We start from the raw sequence: 20,333 nt of genomic DNA, 5'->3' as shown, positions 1-20,333 counted from the left end.
TCTCTCTCTCGTATTACGCATAAATCTTTCAAAAGACAATTATTAACGTAAATTGCATCGTTTCAAAATAATCAAATTATTATTACCTTTTTAACTTGACATTCAACATTGTTGAAGGCTTTATATAATTGTCGATCAACCGCGAAGCAAAGCGCTTTAAAAATTTTTGTATATAGACATAAAACGTCTTTTTTTCAAATATATATATTTGGAAAATTAAATATAAAAAAAATTCCAAGAACGTTTGATTTTTCTTGGACATTCATTAGTCAGTGATTTGCGCATACCTATCTCGAGGCTGAATTATGAAAAAACTTTCAAAATTCAGTAAATGTTATTTTTATGGTAGAACAACTCTCACCGCGAGTGAGCAATGATTAATTATGATGATGATTGCAGCGACAGATACGGCAAGGACGGATGCGTGCGTACATCGCGTCGATGCCGAATCGAACGGATACGCACGTCGGTCGCGCAACGACCTTCGCCTTCCTCGGCGAGCCGCGAGATTGGCGAGAAACGCAGAAAGGCGAGAACCATGGCGGCGGTACTATTGGCGAAATTGTGCTTTCGCTGTGTCGTGCGCTTTTCCGACCGAGAGTACATGCGCTGAGGGAGAAAAGCCGTCGGGATCGAGTAGGCAGAAAAAATGGTACGTGAAAACGCAACTGTCCGTCACTGTCGTCGCGAGGCAGGCACGTAATCGTATGCCGGAGTATTTGGCGGTGGCCTAACCTCTGACCGGGCAGCCGATACCATTTCCTGCAATATGTTGCGTCATTTCGTTGTACGAGCCTCCCGGAAGATCAAGTTGATTGCCCTGCTTTTTTTAATAAATTTCTTAATTTTGCCACCGGAACGCCTAGTCAGTTTTTAAATTTTTCTACCTTCTACTTTGTGGAATGATCAGCCTGTCTTTTGAAAGGCTTATGTCACATTTCTTGTAATTACATATAAATATACCAACTATATTTGCTTTTCGTATCTTTCAAGGATTTGTTTATATAATATTATTAATTCTGTGTAAATCTGGATCTGTTTTGGATAATGGCAGATCGTAGTCCATATATACATAGATGTGTATTTTTTTGTTTACTATAGTTGTGTTCAAAGAAAATAAATATATTTTTGTTAGCTACTTAATGAACATGTGTATATCGTGTTTAATAAACAATTGTTATATATAAAATAAATATTGCGCTGTAATAAGCTCTTTGTTAAATTTCTAATGAATTTTTTAATATTAAATTCATGTAATTCCATCCAAAATATTTATTGCCTCGTGCATTGGCAGAACCACGGCAGTGAATCCAGCAATGACACGGACGAAGGCGATGATCAAGAGGCGTCTTCTTTGCAAGAAGGAACAAACATTGTGGATACCTTAACGTCTTTCAGGGAACAATGGCAGCGCGAGCTGACGATATCACCTAAGCGTGATACATCAAAGACGTATTCGCCAAGTCAGCCTAACATCGAGGTGGCAAACGACGAAGCCTCTATCGAGAGCAAGGTACTGTGATTATTGATTATTTCGAAATAAGACGCTTTGAATTTCTGTAACATTACCATAAGAATATTGCTTTGTTTCAGGCAAAGAATTTATTCCTTAAAGGTATTGAGCACGAACAAAGCAGAAAGTTTTACGAGGCGATCCAGTTTTATAAACGTGCGGTACAATTGGTTCCTGATATTGAAGTTCGTTTGTACGAGTCAACGAAAGCAAAAGCAAGAGACAGATTCGATGCCGATGATTGTTTTGATACGTTAGACAATGACTTTTCAACTACCAACGACAGCAAGAATCACAATGAAGTTGACGAAGAGGAAACTGATTTATTTTTGAAGTTGTCTAAAATCGTAAACCGCAATCAATGTGTATGCTTTCCAAAATTTGAGCAAAGTGTAAGCATCCTCATTTTAACATTTATAGTATTATTTTAAATGTACGATATATTTATGCACACAGGATTGTGCTGTAATTCTTGAAATGTGCTGTATTTTATATTTGGACATTTTTTCTTTATGTGTTTTACAGACAACGCATATCTCCGCATTACCTATGGAGATAGTGCTTTACATTCTAAGATGGGTTGTGTCTTCTGAATTGGATTTTCGATCGTTAGAAATGTTTTCGAGAGTATGCCGCGGATTTTACATATCTGCACGAGACACGGAGATCTGGCGTCTAGCGTGTGTTAGGTAAATATCCATAAATATTATTGCTCGATTATTGATTGATCATGTAAATGGAATTGCTGTTTCGATAGGGTGTGGGGTGTAAACTGCGGTACTTGCGAACCGAAATACAAGTCCTGGAGGGATATGTACTTGCAGCGGCCTAGATTAAGATACAACGGATGTTATATCAATAAAACGAGCTACATACGCGATGGAGAAAATAATTTTCAAGACCGTTTTTACAGACCGTGGCATCTCGTTGAATATTTCCGGTACCTGAGGTATATAACAGCAGTATTACTATAATAATATCGACAAAAATTCCTATTTTACTGTAATCATATTACGACATCCCAAGTGAATTAATTTTTCGTAACATTTTTTCTTGCATTTAGATTTTTTCCCGAAGGAAGAGTTTTAATGTTGACATCGACCGAGGAAGCTCAAAACTGCGTGAATTCCTTACGAAATCGCACACCACGCAACCCATCAGTTCTCGTTGGTCATTTTCGATTACACGATAATTACGTTATACTTGTGTTGAAGAGGCAAGAAACTAAGGGAATCAATTTCTACAGAAGGAAAAAAAGAGAACCGGTGCACGACAGCGGCGAACAAACGTTTCATATTGTAAGTAATAAGGACTAGATATGTCTGAAATTGAAAGCTATGTATAGCTTTCATCAAAAATTTGTGTAGCTTTCATCAAAAAATGTATAGCTTTCATCAAACTCTTTCAAAAATTAGTTAACAGTTTTCTTACGTATGTTGTAGGAATTTGAGATACAGAATTATCACAGAAGAGTAAACTCCCAACTGAAATGGGTCAGCTACAGTATTTTCACAAAATATAAAAACGGACAGGAAACGAAGATTTGTCTAAAGGAACCATCTGTAAGGGAATTCAGGGCGTCGCCGATCGGCGGCAGATATCCACCTCTTAAATTCAGCAGGGTAAAGAGTTATACTCAGGAGAGCGAAGTCCCGTTATAGTAATGAAACTTGGCAACAAATAAATCATATGAATCATGAGAGTACAATTATTGAATTATTCTTACAGAAGAAGAAAAATAGTGAGTGTAGTGAATTCTCGATATGTTACAAGATCGAAAACAAAAATCTAATTATAATATATTGAATGTGCTTTTCTTTGAATTGTATTAAGTACATGTACACATTTTTCAAGATATTTTATTTATCTTGTATCACGCGTTATATTTCTATAACAGTTTCTATTAGTACATTATACAACCTGCAAATCACAAACTATTCTTTAAAGAGTTAATTACGTTGATAATACCTTCCAATCGCATGGAAGTGTAATTTATTTATAGATCTAATATATAATTATTTAAGCACTAAAATACATAGTGCCTTACATCATTTCGCAATGAATTGCATACTTAAGAACTTAACAAAATATGTACTGAAGAATGTAACATGGTTTTGTTTATTAATTAATTATTGCTCAGCTATATATAGTTAAGTTTAAAAATGTGTTAATTGAATAAAATCTGTAAATTTTTTAAATTATGTATATAATTTTGTATAATTATATATAATAAAAAAATAGCAAGCACTGAAAATTTACGATTTTATTTATGCAGTAAGAATATAACACACTCATGTGAAAATGCAACGCATGTCAACTCTTGCGGGACATGTGAAATGTATGCTCGTACTTTGTAATTCCTATCGGTTGCTCTTTTGCTACTAAGTAATCTTTGCACAAAATCGTAAATCTATAGTCAATTTTTACTGTATATCAATTGGCTATATATTTTATAATTTGAATTACTCATCTAAATCGAAATTTACATTTCTAATTTTCCATTGCTCTATTTCTGAATGGAAATAGAATTAGATCTCTTTAGAATAATTTTATTATGGGTTTAGTATCACCTGAACGACGAATTATCTTGCTATAGTGGAATTGAACCAGCATCCACCGATATTTAAAATTATTTCAGTTTTAGTTGATATAATTATGAAGCATAATTAATATAAAGAAATGGACGTTCAGAATATGTATATTGTTAAATGACTCTCAAAGTCTACACGGTCCGAAAATTTTAATCCTGTTCTCGCGCGAATATAATTTCTCCTCTATATTGTTTGAACGGTTTCTCCAAATTTTGTTTCAAATATAGTTCGACATGACCATGTAAATTTTTATCATTCTAATACGAGAAATAAATCAGTTTTTAAAATCCCATTAAAAAATACACTGTTTCTCTGAATTTTGAAAAATTAATTTATTCTCAACACAATTAATGTTTATATTGATCAATTAAGTAGAATAGCTGTAAGTTTGAAATAGCCTTTTATCATTTGTACGCTCTGATTCGTATATCAAGATCTTAAATACGGACCCGTGTAGACCGTTAAACTCTAAGTTGTTGCATCACAACGTATTGATGTGCTTGTATTGCTTTCCACAGATCACCTTTAATACTTTCTCTCACTATATGTTAATGAAGTACATACAATTGACTCTAGTAAATTCCTAACTTCTTTCAATAGACTTATATGTTCTCCAGGTAACCATGTAAAGAATAAGCGAGTTGTAAGGAAAAGTGATAAATATTTGTTTTAAGATTTATTTCCTAACACATTGATTTTTATCTTGTGTTTGTCTTTTTTTTACTAAAGAAGAGATAGATTTTATTCCATTGCTGAATTTTTTTCGTTAACAATACAATTTAATTATAAGATATATAAAATAATATTACAATGTTGAATAAAAATTTAAGATTGAATGGAATTTAAAATCTGTGAAATATATGTATGAATCGATTTTACAACGATATTTTTCAAATAAACTGTCCTCACTAATTACAATAAAAAAGATAGATACATTTTTGATATAAAAATGTATATCATTTCATTAAAATGGAAAGATGATAAACGATATTTCTCTTCAATTATATTGTTAAAAATTTTAAGGTAAAATATTTTGCTCTTTTAACAAACAAACAAATAAGACAAAACTCACTTCTTTCTCGCATTATACTCCCGCCAGTTTCCATCAATTCTACTTTACCTATTTGTGTGTTTGCAGAAAAACACCACAAATATCCCATTACATTAAGCATTCGATATGATAAGTAACCGTATGTACTTTGTACTCGTGATTGTACCTAAACCGTCCCGCAATGATCACATAAATTAAGTAACTCTGTATTAAACTCTGTTTTATATATATATGTATAATATGTATATATATTTTTTTTTCGATATCCTTAACTTTATCTATTATAGAATTCAGCACTTTCTGGTCTCCAAATGTCGAAACGCTCGACTAATCGCCAGTTGTTATAGGCTCGATTTATCACAGACTGCAGCAAGCCGTCGCGTTCTTCATGATTCAATCACAATTCTTCGCGACCCGAAGGAAGAGAGCTTGTTTTATTGCACGTAGACGGATCGGACATCCAGGCGAGGTCCTTCAAGGTTGCGGCGTGCATGGAGCATACCGCCAGGACGACCATAACATGCATCACATTATGGGAATTTAGCACTAAATCCAATCTGCCGGGGATCCACTTCTCTGGAATGCGAAGAGCGCCAATGGTTGCACCTATCACAGCTATGAGATCCTGAAAATCATTCCTACATCAGCATTATCTCTATAATCGTCAGTTCGGTGCGCGCGCGGCTGTCTCGGGATCGTATATTCAAAGTCAACCTGTAATATTATATGAATAAGAGCCTCGGGTGATCCGCCACCAATGCCGAAACACCTCAGCGTCATGACCAGCATTCTCATTAGGAAAGGAGGGGCAAAACATAAACGCCTTTCCCATGGTGATCTCGCAGTCATTGCCTATGAATTAAAATGTTTAAACGTTTTTATCACAACGAAAATCTCGACGAGTATCTCGGCATGACGTAAGCTAGAAGATACCTTTAAAAGTCCCCACATACTAAGGGAGCAATAAATAAAAATGCAGCAATACCAGACGTTATCGGCAAGGCAATGAACAGCGGCTGCCATCATCGGTATAGCTCCTGAAATGAATCGTGCATGAAATAGAGAAGCGTCTTTTATTTCTGCCACTACAGAAACTGTTCGCGTAATCACTCCTTATTTAAAACTCTCTTCATCCGAAGCGGAAGTCGCGACCAAAGTAATTTGTAAGATCCACTTGAAATATACGAGGAAAGTCGTTTGTAAAATAAAATCTAAAATTGTGAGCTCTAGTCATTGTGTTCATTCAGCACATTCTGTGAAAGGGGCTTTCATTTAAAAATCGGATCACACACCGAAACTCTGGCACAGCCATATGCCGATCATGTCGACTTTCAGCAGTGTTCTGTACAAAACTTCGTCGTAGTTTACGTTCATGAAGAGGTGGTACAGGAAGGATCCGATCCACGGACTAACAGCGCCGATCAAGTGACACCAGGACAGAACTCCCACGAGTGTCCCTTTTGTATTCCATGGGAGGAGATGTGGCACGGTCACCAACATATACAGGATAGCGAATCCTGTAAGCACACACGGTCGCTCGTACAGGATTTGCTTTCGGGCAAATGCATTTCGGTATGAAATTCTTGGATGTTAGAAAAATCGTGATATATATCGTGATACATATATATCGTGAGAGATATAATTCATCTTTTATAAACTTATAATTTTCACCTTCGACAAATTTAATAATCATATCTTCTTATAAAGAAAATGTTCAAAATGGGAAGATAATTTCCATTAAAGAGAGAAGCACTGTTCATCAAGAACAAATTTTTTAATTTTTTTAAATTTTCTGCCTCACAAATAATTATTCAAATGATAATGCTATCATTGATAAACTAAAAAACGTTAACGGCAAAAAGATTGGCAAATATAGAGGGATTTATAAATCGAGACGGATGTATAGATTCATAATATTGTTTAATTTTCTTTAAAAAAATTATTTTAAGATTGTATTTTAATGAGTTCCCCCACATACGTGGGTAGCTCTGACCTACTAAGATTTTATTTCACGCACATGTGCGCCGGTCGATACATGAGATTTATATACAGGATGGTCCACCAGGAACAGAACGCTCAAATGCTTCTTCTAGCTGGTTTCTCCTTCGAACGAAGGAAGATAAAGGTATGTTAAGGGTAATTCGTGTAATTTTAAAGAGCGACAGAAAGAATTCTTTTTATAATCTCTTTCTACAGAAGGATTCCGATTTCGGACGAGCGCATGTACATACATCGCGGTTTATTTTATGCACAAAAACGAGCGAAGCGCCGTGCAAACGCGTCGCTATTTGTTATATGTACAAAGACTGATAAATCGTTCGTGCACGTTTAGAATATGTTTGACTGACATTCAGTACGATTAGAAATTTATCAATGAATCAGCTTTAACGGAGAAAGAATATCCTATGGGCTCGCTTTCATCGATCGTTCGTTACCCCGCAATGCGTCTTCGTTGAGCGCGATGTTTTCACGGAAGTTGGCCTTGATAGTATGCACCTTGACTTTAAAGCCCTTAAGGGACTTAATCTACTTTCCCGGTTAATCCAATCATGAGGATGACGAATCTTCTCTGTGATATAATCGCGTATTCTGTAGATGGAATATAGTTGACCGCGTGAAGAATAATGATAGCTACTATCCTGCGATTCAATTTCAATTTCGTTTTGCAGAGTCACAGAGTTTCGCATTTGATTTATTTTATTTTACTTTGCAATATGTATTCCTTTCTCTCTCTTTCTCTCTCTTCATCAAAACAGCTAGTCGAATTAGCGAAATTTAATTCGATAATTCGAACTTAGAATTAATCTAGATTCATTCACTGTTAAATTTCTTATGATAATTTTTTATTATTTTTCTAAACAAGTGGTACGAAACAAAGAGAATGTATCTTCTGGCTACAAAAGAATTTTGCAACAATAATCAACATCGGACTTGTCAAGAAATTCAGCAAATAATGTCTTATTTTGGAAGCGAAAATTTTATTATTGCAATAAATAATTTTCTCTCATGTTTTAACATCTAATCTCTAAGCTAAACTACTATTTCAGAATTTTAAACACGCTTATAGAAAAATAAAAATAACTATAATTCGCGCAATCAAAATCTTTATATCATAATTACAGTAGTTAACGAATTTAAGATTCCATCTTTCTCGAGATCTGTAATTCGGCATACAATTTAGCTATCGCGCAGGCAACTCTGAAAGAATTCGTCGTGCGACACAAGAAGAAATTGCAGGACGGAAACTGCGTTAAGATCATACGTTAAGAAAAAAAAAATGAACCGTTCAGCGTCATTTTCATTTTAATTATAAATGCATTCATAATCACGGGATGTGTAATCGCGATAGGATTTCCGGTCTCACCGTGCGTCAGGATGTTGACGGTCTCGTTGTGGATGTAGAAAAGGCTACCGAGGCACTGGCGGATGGTCATGAGCGGCCTGTAGCCGGTGTAGATGTGCGGATTGAATTGGAGGTGCTGCGGCATGTCGCTCCATCGTCGCAGCAGCAGGACCTTGGCCGGCGTCTCCTCCGGACGCGGCGTCTCGGCGCCGCTGGACATCCTCTTGTCGTCGTCCTGACGCCGCGCTCCGTACGTGTCGGTGTCCTGGTGGTGCGACGACGAGGCCGACATTGTCGCCGCATGGCGCGGACGCTCGTCGTCCCGGAACGGCGTCGTGCAACGGCGAACGCGCGGTGCCCGCTGCCTCGGGGAAGAGGGATCGGTCCGGCCAGCGGACTGTGAGCGGACGAGGCGGCCTCCGAGATCGCGCCTCCCGAGAGCCGTGGAGCCCTCAACGGCGGCGACGTCGCCACTGCAACGTCGTGCGCGCCGCTGAAACCCCCGTCCCGCGCCCGCTCGCCGGCAGCAGCCGTCATCCGCACGCGATTCGGCCCTCTCTGACGGTCCCGTCGCCACGGCAACCGCATCGATCCCATCACGTCGGTCGGGGCGGTTAGAGGAGGCAACCTCATCGCGCGCGATCTCGCAGCGTGTCGCAGATGCTCTTACCTGCAGACTTTGCTGATTGACTAATAAATGGCTCGTAACTACTTATGACTTGAATTGGAAATTTTGTTATGTTAGTTTGACAGATGAATCATTCTTTCTTTTTCCTACTGTTTTTCATACTGTTTTGTTAATCTTTACACAAAATGATTGATAATGCAAACGCATTACGTGCTACAATGCACGTTTGCATTAATAATGCAAACACAACATGTGAAGCTTCTTGGGGAGATTTGTTATCGCTTGGTATCCGTTCATTTATTTCAAAACATAACTGCAGGGTTTTAAACATAATTGGTTATATTATGTATAATTAATGTATGGAATAATTAAATATTTTTAACAATAGGAAACTTTCTTGTAAGTTAACTTGAAGGACACTAATATAATTGTGCTTTAAACAGCATTAGAATTTTAAGCAAGACACGTAGCTGGCATGCAGCCCCTGAACGTTCCGTGGATCTTCCACGCGTGACCTATTGACACAATTTCGGTGGTTGGATGTTTTTGAGTTAATATGCTATGCTGGATATCGTCGTCTCCTGTCCCTCGCATTATACATTATGCAAAATATACATACTATTTCAAGCTTTATCGACTTGCATCGACGAACATTGCTTCGTCCTTGCAGAGTGGAATTATATAAAAACTATTGTGCTGGAAATAAAACAAATCGAAGGGAAACTGAAGAACGACTGTATTCGTCATCAATGAATTTCTATTAAAAATATCATATTTTGTCTCAATAGGCATGAAAATCCATCTCAAAAAAAAAAAAGAGGAGAAGGTTTAATTTGATAGTTATATTAATTACTTTTAAAATGTGGTACGGCATAGTGAAACGTTATGAAAGAAGAAAAGAAACATCGAAACATTATACGTAATTTTATTTTGTAATGTTTGCCTCTCACGCCAATTTGTGCGCAATGCGTCTTTAATGTGCATCGATACCATTCTCCGCATCACGGTAGATGCAATCAACCGAACTTGCCAGCGAGAGTGCGCGCGAAAGTTGACCGTAGCTTGTTCTCGCGACAAGCGCGTCATACGTCAGAGTCGCTCAAAATCCGAAAGAGCGACAGGAACGCGACTCAGGTCTTCGTCGGCGACTTCTCGCGGCCGCTGCCGTCGGGGACACGTTCCGGTCCGCAGATGCGTCTCGATCTGTAAGCCCGCATAATATCTATACCTATATAGCGTAATTTGTCGATCGTAAATAGCGCGACATTTTACACACACACACACGGCGAACGTTCTCCCTTACGTTCCCTCTCTCTCCCTCCCGGCGCATGTAAAGACTGTTTTAGGACTCGGGGCGACTCTCTGACAATGGATACCAAAATTCCCGACGGGCCACCACCTGGCGTTGACCTTCACCCGACGTCGAAATGTCCGCCCGTCGTACTCGGGGTGAGCCCCGCCGCGACGGCGCAAGCGCACCCCGACAACGGGGTGCACTACTTCCAGCAAGTACTCCTGGTGAGTATCGCGCGCGCGATTATGATGTGTGCAACTACCGCGTTGCGCTCTCTCCTCAGGCTGTCCCCGAGGAGTGTTCGCGGTATGCCCCGTTGCTTGACAATTTGCAGAACCGCGGGTCGTGCCAGTCGGCCGTGTCTCGCTGTACAGGTAGCCTGCGCGCCCTGCGCACCCCGTCCGCTCACCCCCTTTTAATTGGGTTACGACGTCATCTTCGGAGATCTAACCCTCTCCTCCCGCCCTACCATTAAGCCTTTTCTACACACGAGGGACGGGCTTTAGCTTGAAAAATAACGGCGAGTGATTACCGATTAACTGAGAAAATTCAGTTTGCCCAGATTGTCGATGTAATTCGATTGCGATCTCATTTACTCCGACATGCTGCATACAGCTATACGTGTTTTGGCGCAAGTCTGTGTGTCACGTGGCCTCGTGCGAGACAATACGAGCTGGCGCTCGTATTAGATATCGACGTTCTGTCGAGGGAAGGGAGATTAATATCTTTGCGTAATCGCGCGTAATTTTTCGATATAAATGGCGGTAGCAAAACGTATCTTAAATCTCGCATCTTTTGCACATATAAAAAATTTTTAATTTCTCGCTTGTTTATTATATGCACGGTATATTCATCTCACGGTAATCTCACGATAAGGGAAAGATTAATTTTGTATGAATCTATATGCTAAGATATATAATTCTTTTTTTTTTTCTAAAATCCGCGTGGAATAACTGACGAATGAATCCGATTGAAGTCACGGGGATCATCTTTCATTTACTGCAAAATGTAAATTTTAATCACAGCATCAAAGTCCATCGTAATATTCTAACAAAATACTGCGGTCTTCAATTTGAACTCTTCTCTGCCGCAGAACACCTGCAGAGAACTGTGGACGATCCCGGAAGGTGCGATCGCGACGACGGCGGCAAACTACTTTTCCCATGACCAGTCGAAGTACATCTCGGTCGGCGTAGTAACTCAGGTAAAAAAAAAAAAAACGTTACTATCGTAACAGTAAGCGGTTCTCTCGCGACCAGTTTCAAGCCCGTGAATGTAATCGCGTTGCCAAAAACCGCGTGTTTTCGCGGGCGAAAAATCATTCTCTTATGTAATGCGTCATATACGAAAAGTGCCGTTTCGCGATCTCCGCATTTTTTTTCCCAAATCGCGATATTGCGCAATTTCGATTGAAATTGCCGTCACGTATATCTACTTTCGTGGAACGACTTCCGCGCGTTTTTTTTTTGTCGTCCCAAATTTACGGAGTTTGTCGAGTGATGGTCACTGCTGGCTGGAGTCAGCTGGAGTGACGTTTAAAAAGAAAATGATAACAATGCGGCGGGGGACATTTAAAAAAAAAAAGATAACAATGCTATTCTCGTTCAAATAACACTCGCGGTGTGGTGCCACCTACGAGGGCCATTCCGTTCAGTTATCGGTCTGGTTTCATACGTTTCTATGTGTGTCCCGTCGAGTGTCGTACGTGTTTATACATGCCGGTCTCCTGCCGAAGAATCCTTCGTTTATACGCGGTCCACCAAAGTCGATTATGATCTGGCACATGATAGAGCAACTGCTGCAGAAAGGCATTGCGTGGATAGCTCGGAAATATGTTTGGAAACAGGTAGGCAAGATTAAGTCGCGACTTAATGTGTAGATCAACCTGTATCAGCGTGCGGTTGAGTGTTAATTAACGTGTGCGTTCGCTCGAAATTTTTGATTATGTGATATACGTTATTTATGAGAATTGTTCCACGTGAATGAATTACTTTTGAAAGTATTCAATTAGAGACGAACATCTCCAAATACAGTCGCGATATTCGCGACTGTGTTTTTCTCAACTTTTGAGTATTTTTTCGAAGCTTTCTTCTAATCGCCTGCACTTACAATCGTGTATTTATCATGAGTTATGTTATCTGTGGTAGATAGTGGATGTTATATAATTCTTTGAACGAAAAAATATAGTTTAACTACACACTTCATAATATATATAGAATGTGGACACATTCTAGGTATATTTTTGATTTCCGAAAACGAATTCTATCCGGATAGAAGTATGAATGAAGGTCACGCTTATCGAACAATACCTGTACGAGACTAAACATTGGAAACTATTTCAGAATTGAATATGAATGTCGTCGAGATTAATGTGATAGAAATGATTTCGAGAATTTTATGCCACAATGCTACGATCGAAATAATCCATACGGTAGTACGTGGCGAGTATAGATGTGAAACTTTTTCTATTAATCGAAAGTTCCGGTATTCCGGAGTACGACTTTTCGTGCGCATTCGCATTTGCTTCGTGCGTCATCGGCTACTTGGAGGAATGGATAAATTTTTAGGAGTAATTTAGTGGCAAATGATTTTGGAGCAGAGAAACGGCAAAGTCACGAACAAATTAAATAACTTAAAAATTATTATACATTCTTATTTAAGGACTGACTTTACACTGGTGAAAGGAATAAATTTGCTCGTATTCGCACGCTGTAATCATCATGCTGCAAGTTCGATATTTTAGAAACAATTATTAATCCACACGCAATTATTTTCATCACGTTTTACATTACTCTTAATATGATATTAAAATTTTTTCTGCTGCTATTGGAATTTTTGGGGAAACGATTCTTTACCACGAAATCTTACAAACTTTCGCACAATGACAAATACATATATATATATGATTATAAATTTTTGCTTTAGTAGCATTCGCAAACTATATGCGGTTTCTTATAAGTAAACTAATCTGTGGCGCTTATCTGTGGAGTTGCGATCAGCCGTCGTAGCCGTTGGTAGCCGGATTTTATTGGGCGATTTATCGTGTCGAATTTTGTACATTTGCGATGTAACGCTACATGATGAAGCTCCACGCTCCACGGTGGCATCGGGGGCAATCGGGGCCGGGGAGTAGAGTTCCCTCTACCGGGGAGCCGACAGAGCCGCCCTCTGGCTCGCCGACGATCGCCGAGCGGAGCCGAAGAGTCGCGAAGAGGTCTCGCCAATCGCATTGATCCGACGGTCCCACGTCGTTTGACGTCGTTGTCACACAACACTGTCGTACGTCGCGCACTGTCGGTGCTCTTGGGCATTCTTGTGTTTTAGTGGGTTCAATTCTGGGACCAAGCGAGCCTATTCTGCCTATCCGACGTAAGTCCGCATCTCCATAACGTAACCCGCATCCGGCTCGTGACGTGACTAACGAACCTGCGTGTGATATACGACTGGGATCTGTACGTGTATGCTGCATCGCGCTTTGGTGCACTCTGTGTAATTCCAAGATGGCTGCCGATGCCGATGCTCGGAAGGTCCCCCCTTATGGTGTATCGTATGCATCCTCCTCACGCAATTCCCCCGCACGCTTTCCATTTCATTCGCTTCGAAATCACCCCGTTCGACGAAGGGCACGCGGCGTTGCTCGCCCCCGCGACGTCGCTCGCACGCGATCGAGGTTCCCTCGTTCGATTGCCCCCCCTGTCCCCCTTCCCCCCCCTCGTTCGCGTCCGCGCCGTCGATGGCGCCTCGAGGATGCCTCCTCGAGGCCGCGATGCGCCATCATCGATCCCTCGACGAGGCGAAGCCACGCGCGCGCCTATATGTTCGCGATAACCAATTTCTCGCCGCACTGCCGTTCATCGCACGCCTTCGCATGTCGCATCGACTCTCGTCGTCGTCGTCGTCGTCGTCGTGAACGATTTTCGGGCGACGAGCATACGCGTTGTTTTGGTGGGGTCGCCCGGAACTCCGCTCGAAGGGTCACGAATACGCGCGCGATTCGAGTCTCGGCAGGTGTGACGCAACGCGAGAGACGCGCGGCTCTATTTCGAGAGAAGGAGAAAGAAAGGCCCCACTCGTGTCGTTATCTCGTCCCTAAGCACCTCTCGCCGATGATCTTTCCACTTTTTTTTTAACCCTTCCCCGCTCCCCCTCCCCCTTCCCCTCGCCCCCTCCCTCTCTCTCGCGGAGTGGGCTAATCTGTACGGCGGTGTGTCTGTGACGCACTCACGAATGCGACTGCCCACGTTTTGCAGAATTTTTTGAGCCGATGTCCACGTGGTTGTCGAAAAACAGTGTCATACCGCAAGCGTCATCCTCACGCTCCTGGATATCGTCCGTCTTCGATTTCATTTGGGATCAAGTGAGCCTGTTTCGCCTTCCTAACGTAAGTACACGCAGTATGGTCCTCCCCCCCCCCCCGGCATAAAACTCCGGGTCGTTCGGCTCCCCCTCGGTGATTCTCTCTCTATTCAACCGCCCGTGTCAACCGCGCGCGTCTCGCCGCTCTCGGCCTTCGACTCCGCTGAAACTCGCGCTGCCGTTTTCCGTTGCTCCGGAGTAATCCGTCGCCCGGTTCGGTACGCGTTCGTCGACTATACCGATTGTGTACCCACCCTCTCATCTTGTCGCACCTCATTTTCATAAAATTGCACGCATGATTCGTCTGGCTCGGTTACATCAACGGTGTGGGACTAACCCATTTTCTAGATTAACAATATTACATCCAAGTAGTAACATGTAACCCCAGCGTACAATGTCCCCTTCAAGCGTTAATTTTTCGTAATTATTCCTTCAATTGTTAGAGAAAAGAATATAAAAAGATATATATTTATAGAAATTGTTTTGTTTCCAGAAGGGTTTCTTCTCGATAGTTATGGACTTATTTACATTATATGTCTTTTACATTGTATATTTTCACCTTGCAAAATTTAAATATATCTTCTTTTATCGTTCCTATTAATGAAGGAAATAATTATCTATCAACAATTAAGCTTGACACATTATATATGATATTAAAATTGCAATCTACAAAAATAAAAATCTACAAAATAGGAAATCAGAATTAACGTTAGAGACTGATTTTGGGTATAATATTTATAAATGAATTACGTGTGCGTCAAATGCCCCTGATGAGCGTGTAGAGATTATTTATTAATTTTATTTCTCTTCCAGATTTATGCTATTTTCTAAACTCATAATATGGGCAGAAAATGAAAACTAACAATAAGTAAATTAAACATATAATGGACGTTACCAGACGCAACTGTTTTCTTTGAGTAACGCCAAGAAGGAATCGATCTTTTCTTTGCTCGTGCGGCATACGCTTCTTATATTTTCTGCACTTAAAATGGAGCGAATGTAAAGAAGCTAACTCTAATTATAAGAGAGTATAGAAAGTGCCATATAAATAATGCGAGCGGACTTTACGACAACCGGCGATGTTAAAACCACAACATGCATCTTGCCTGTGCTATCGCTGTCGCCTGTTTTTCTATCTCCGCCTAGCTTGTGCACACTGGCCTCTTTTATTCCGCCTCTCTTCACAGAGGAACTTCAGTGAAAAGCGGCTAGAAATAATCTCGTCGAATATCCAATATTTAGATTACCTATCTATTGAAGCTTCTAAAACAACACATAAATTTTGTACAATCCTTTTCGCTATGCAGAATTTTATGCAGAAAATAATAAGCGTTACCGGCAATATGCATTTATATATATAAATAATAATTAATATTCTTATCTATTTATACAGTTGACGCTTCTTTCTGGTTAAGTTATTCAATCTTTAACATTAAAATACTTCAATCTGGAAAGCCAGATCAAATATTTTAATGATAAAGATTAAACGGATGTCTATGTTTAAAAAAAGCTTGACTTTTAATATTTTTGTTCAAGAATTTTTAAGTATATATTTTAATTATAAATTTATAATCAAATTTCAATATTGTAAATATATAATTAAAATATTAAATACTTCAAAATACGAAGTAATATAGGAGAGAGTGGAGTGCACGATTCTTTTTGTACAGATTATAACTAAAAACTATCCTATTTGTATTACAGATGCCACGAAGCAGGAGGCGTCACCGCTCTCGCAGCCATTCGAGAACACGTTCACATTCTGTAGGGTCTCCACAATACGAGCATAAACGCAGACGTATCGATTATGAGAGTCCACAGAGCAAAGGAACCTATAGGTAAGTTAATCTTTGAATAAAGAGAGAGAATGTATTCTTCCATTCTCGTTAACATTGTATGATGCAATACATTTTTTTCTTGACGTATAAATCGTCTAAATCGACGTATAACAACTTACAAAATTATCTTTGAAACAATTACTTAATCTGCATAATTATTCTTTTTTGTAGAGTTATTGATATTTCTTAAACACGATGAAGGTATATTAATAAGAAATATTAGTAACTTTTAAGAATGACAATTAGATAATGAAAATTAAAATATAATTAAAATGTACAAAAGGTGAATCGAAGGCTCGTCAAACGGTGTATCTTAACTGAAAATTTTAAATCTCGTATAAGAGTTAAAATTTTATCTTATAACGATCTCGTTAAAAACGAGATTCGGTATTCTGAGAATACACATGTCTCCCTGTCTCATTGTCAAAGAAAGTTGCAAGAAAAAGGGGAGATTGCGCGAGAGAGGGAACCAGTAGCTGCGCCGGGAGACCAATACCGCGCGAACGATCTCTCCCCCTCTGTTCCCACGTCATTCTAACCGGCAATAGAGCTTCTCCATAAAGTCTTCATGGCTGTCAGTCGTGATCTGTGCGCTCGAGCTTCAACAAGTCCCACCCAAGACCTGTTCTTGACCCTCGTTGTTTGGAACGGTTTTTTATGAAGATATATACGTGAGTGTGTCGTGTCGGCGACGCTCGTATTCGCCGGGGAATAAATTCACGTCGGAACGTGATTTGCGGGGAGATATAAAGGAGCGGTCTTTGTGCGTCATTCAATGTAGAATTTTCCATGAAAATTTATGAACGCTTAGAATTTCATTTTGTTGAGTTTCGGAGAGGTAACGGGAAATACTATAACAGCGATCCGAATAATCTTCAAACTGAATTGAATTGATGTTTGAAGTGTTTGCAAACTGACGTTTCTCTCTTACTCGGCGCGCTTGTGGAAGATACAAGTTTGCACGAACAGAATCGCTTTGGATAGAAAGAGAGGTCTCGAGAATACAATCAGTTCGTTTTCGTTGCGCAAACTCCACAAAGTGCAATGAATCACTATGCAAAATTTATTTACAATGCCACAATCCGTCGCGCGTACACGTCTTGCTCGTCTTATCGCTATGGATAACAGGACTACAAACTATGCAATATGCTAGGAAACGGAGATTAGAAAAAGCACGCATGAGCGAGTGTTTTAAATAATATATTTTCAATTCTCCGCAATTCTCAGTTTGCATTTATATTATTATAAATAGGGTGCAAGTGTGCGCAATAACGAACGTATGTGTCTCATTTTTAATTAATATTCAACGTTATTTTAACTTTAATTTAATTTCATTTTGACATTAATTATTAATGGGAGTGTGGTTTGCGTATGTTTTGCAGAAAGATAAAAATTTTACATTTTTTTTTTTTAAATGAATTGTCGCGTCTTCTCGGGTAAACTGCTCTTGAAATTTAACACCAATTAGGCTCTCTGAGACACTCTTGTATTCACATTGCGCTTCATTAACCATGCATCTCGAGTAGCCGCGCGTGAGCGTGAGTCACGCGGAATGCGGGCACGGAATTACCGATTAATTAAAATGCTCTTTATACTTCTCTCCTTTAATTTAAGACCCGCTGTGAGGATCTGCTTAATGAATAGTAGTAATTTCTTTTACGCATTACTTCCTGATCTTCTAGGTCAGTGACTGAGCACGATTAAGCCCGGCGGTATCGTCAGTAAAATCTCAACAAACGAACAAAGTACCGTTTCTTTTGCGTCATAATAATAACGATAATAATTCGCGGGATTCGCGCGTTCCGCTATAAAAAAAAAGTGCTATCGATCACGGCGAGATCGAAGAGATCAAAGGCACAAGGACGAATTTTGACGTAATAACTAATAATTGGCGAGCAAGACGCTTTTAACTACGGATGCTTTGACTTATGCGATGTTATATCTTTTTTTTTTTTGTGTGTGTAGCCGGAATGTGGCTTTAAAATCAGATGGTATGGATCACAGATATGCGCAGCTGATACGTCACGATGATTTGTCGCAACGTAATTGTGATTATGATTGCCGCGAGAATGGCTCGCGTTGAAGGCTACGCAAGAGATAAAAACGTTAACGTTAAACGTTTTAAACGCGGTTTTTTTTTCTTTCGCGCAACGAAACCGTTACAATTATCCTGAGTTTAATATTCAATCTTGTACACATAGACAGTGGATGTTATACCAATTATCGAGTCTCATTTATTACGCAAATAAACGCAAGATAATTATCGTGTTTCTTTTCAAATCTGAGCGTCAAAGAAAGTATCTCCGGTTAAACTTGTAGATACTAATTGCGCTGATTAATAAACATCATGCATTGCATATTGAAGCGTAATTTATTTCGTGCAACGGTAAACAGTAATAACCAACACTTTTTCATGCTCGGTGGATTGCTCGATGAAAGAAGAAAGTCCATTATGTGGAGTCTCGCACGCGATTTTCTCATCGATGAGAATCGTCAAAAAATGAGGAAGCGAACTGACCTTAAATTAACAAATAATTGGCATCCAAAGATTAGCAAATAATTGAAATCCCGCTCGCGCGTCTGCTTCATAGAAGAAATTACGTTTTCTACAGGCGGGCATAGCAAATCGCGAATCGCGTCGTCGACATTATCTCAGAATTGAATTAATTGATTCATAATCGTATTCGAGATTCCGTTAGAGTTCGCGTTGTTTCTCCACTGCGATTGCAGCTGTCGAGTACAGTTAGCTTTATCTGTCAATAACGCGACTGGCAATTTCGATATTTTCTCGACGGACGAACAATTTCGCGGCCTGTTTTCAATCGCGGAATCGTTTGGAGAGGAGATAACGTGCCTGCAAACCAGATATCTAGGCCTTCTCGATTGAGCATTCCTCTATTCGATACGATAGCATATTGAAGTTGTATAATTAGGCACGCGGCTTGGGGAAAATAACAGAGATTGAATCATCATCAAGAGCATAATCGAGCTATTTGTCTGCAATCTCTTCCGCTAGGATCACTCGTTCACTGAGATCACGCGAGCTTTGGCAAGGTCAGGGTCGGTACCGACTGGAATTATCATCGCGTGCAAGCATAAGTGAAAGAGAAAGGAAGAGTTACAAAAGTTAACCTTCGACTCCTCCGAATCGCCGCTGTTCTCTTTCTGCGATCAGCTGATCCCTCAGTAATTCTATTCAAAATTAGATCAGCTTATTGTATTGGCGTAGTGAAAGTGCTTTTCCTGTCGGATTTTCCGAGATTGAAGAAATGCATTTGAAAGCGATAATTGCGGGTTGTTTCTGTTGTGCGTAAACCGCTAACAATGTTAGTATTCGCTATAAAGATCTCCATCGTCGCAATTAGTATAATCGCACCTACAACTTTCTAATCACATTATGGCGAAAGAAACATTACAAATTCTCGAAAAAGAAAAAAAAATCATTACGTTTATATATATAAAACACGTAATGATTTTTTTTTTTTTTTTGAGAATTATATACAGGGTGTCCCAGAATTGGCGCATTCGGAGTACAGGATGTTATACTTCGTGCTAAAAGGAACAACTTTTTCCTTTAGCAAATTTTGATCTGACAAGTAATTTTGGCAGAAGAGCTGATTAAAGTTAACGAATAATCGCTCTTATCCATGCGGCGCTCAGGGCCGGCGCGCGCTCCTCCATTCACTTGTTCCTAATCTTTGGCTAATATTTACAAATAA

General features: G+C 39.5%; 3 protein-coding genes across 9 annotated transcripts in view; 2 read left to right on the top strand and 1 right to left on the bottom strand.

Annotated features, from left to right (window-relative positions):
* The first annotated feature begins 467 nt into the window (after positions 1–467).
* On the top strand, positions 468–3,638 carry LOC105450129 (F-box only protein 9). The gene is made up of 7 exons (XM_011689823.1): positions 468–652; positions 1,295–1,513; positions 1,594–1,905; positions 2,039–2,202; positions 2,271–2,462; positions 2,577–2,811; positions 2,956–3,638. The coding sequence occupies exons 1-7, from the start codon at positions 650–652 to the stop codon at positions 3,172–3,174; spliced, it is 1,344 nt and encodes a 447-aa protein (XP_011688125.1). The 5' UTR covers positions 468–649; the 3' UTR covers positions 3,175–3,638.
* Positions 3,639–4,995: 1,357 nt separating this feature from the next.
* Positions 4,996–8,801, bottom strand: LOC105450128 (progestin and adipoQ receptor family member 4). Its single transcript, XM_011689822.1, has 5 exons — positions 8,520–8,801; positions 6,448–6,672; positions 6,089–6,192; positions 5,870–6,007; positions 4,996–5,780 (listed from the first exon to the last, which is right to left on the bottom strand). Exons 1-5 carry the CDS (start codon positions 8,788–8,790, stop codon positions 5,553–5,555), a joined length of 966 nt encoding a protein of 321 aa, XP_011688124.1. The 5' UTR covers positions 8,791–8,801; the 3' UTR covers positions 4,996–5,552.
* Positions 8,802–10,479: 1,678 nt separating this feature from the next.
* The window catches only part of LOC105450125 (serine/threonine-protein kinase Doa), a 26,406-nt gene continuing 16,552 nt past the window's right edge, over positions 10,480–20,333 (top strand). For 2 of the 7 annotated variants that reach the window (XM_011689812.1, XM_011689811.1), the window contains exons 1-3: positions 10,480–10,644; positions 11,514–11,624; positions 16,481–16,614. In XM_011689812.1, coding sequence (XP_011688114.1) covers positions 10,495–10,644; positions 11,514–11,624; positions 16,481–16,614 — 395 coding nt within the window. In that variant the 5' untranslated portion in view covers positions 10,480–10,494. Of the gene's footprint in view, positions 10,645–10,695; positions 10,795–11,513; positions 11,625–12,071; positions 12,267–13,679; positions 13,790–14,670; positions 14,802–16,480; positions 16,615–16,660; positions 17,286–20,333 lie in introns of those variants that run through there. The other 5 variants (XM_011689813.1, XM_011689815.1, XM_011689816.1 and 2 more) reach the window with 5 other exon arrangements.

The sequence above is a fragment of the Wasmannia auropunctata genome, unplaced genomic scaffold (assembly GCF_000956235.1).
Source record: "Wasmannia auropunctata unplaced genomic scaffold, wasmannia.A_1.0 LD336069.1, whole genome shotgun sequence".
In the NCBI taxonomy this organism is placed as follows: domain Eukaryota; kingdom Metazoa; phylum Arthropoda; class Insecta; order Hymenoptera; family Formicidae; genus Wasmannia; species Wasmannia auropunctata.
This window is presented reverse-complemented; position numbering and strand designations above follow the sequence as displayed.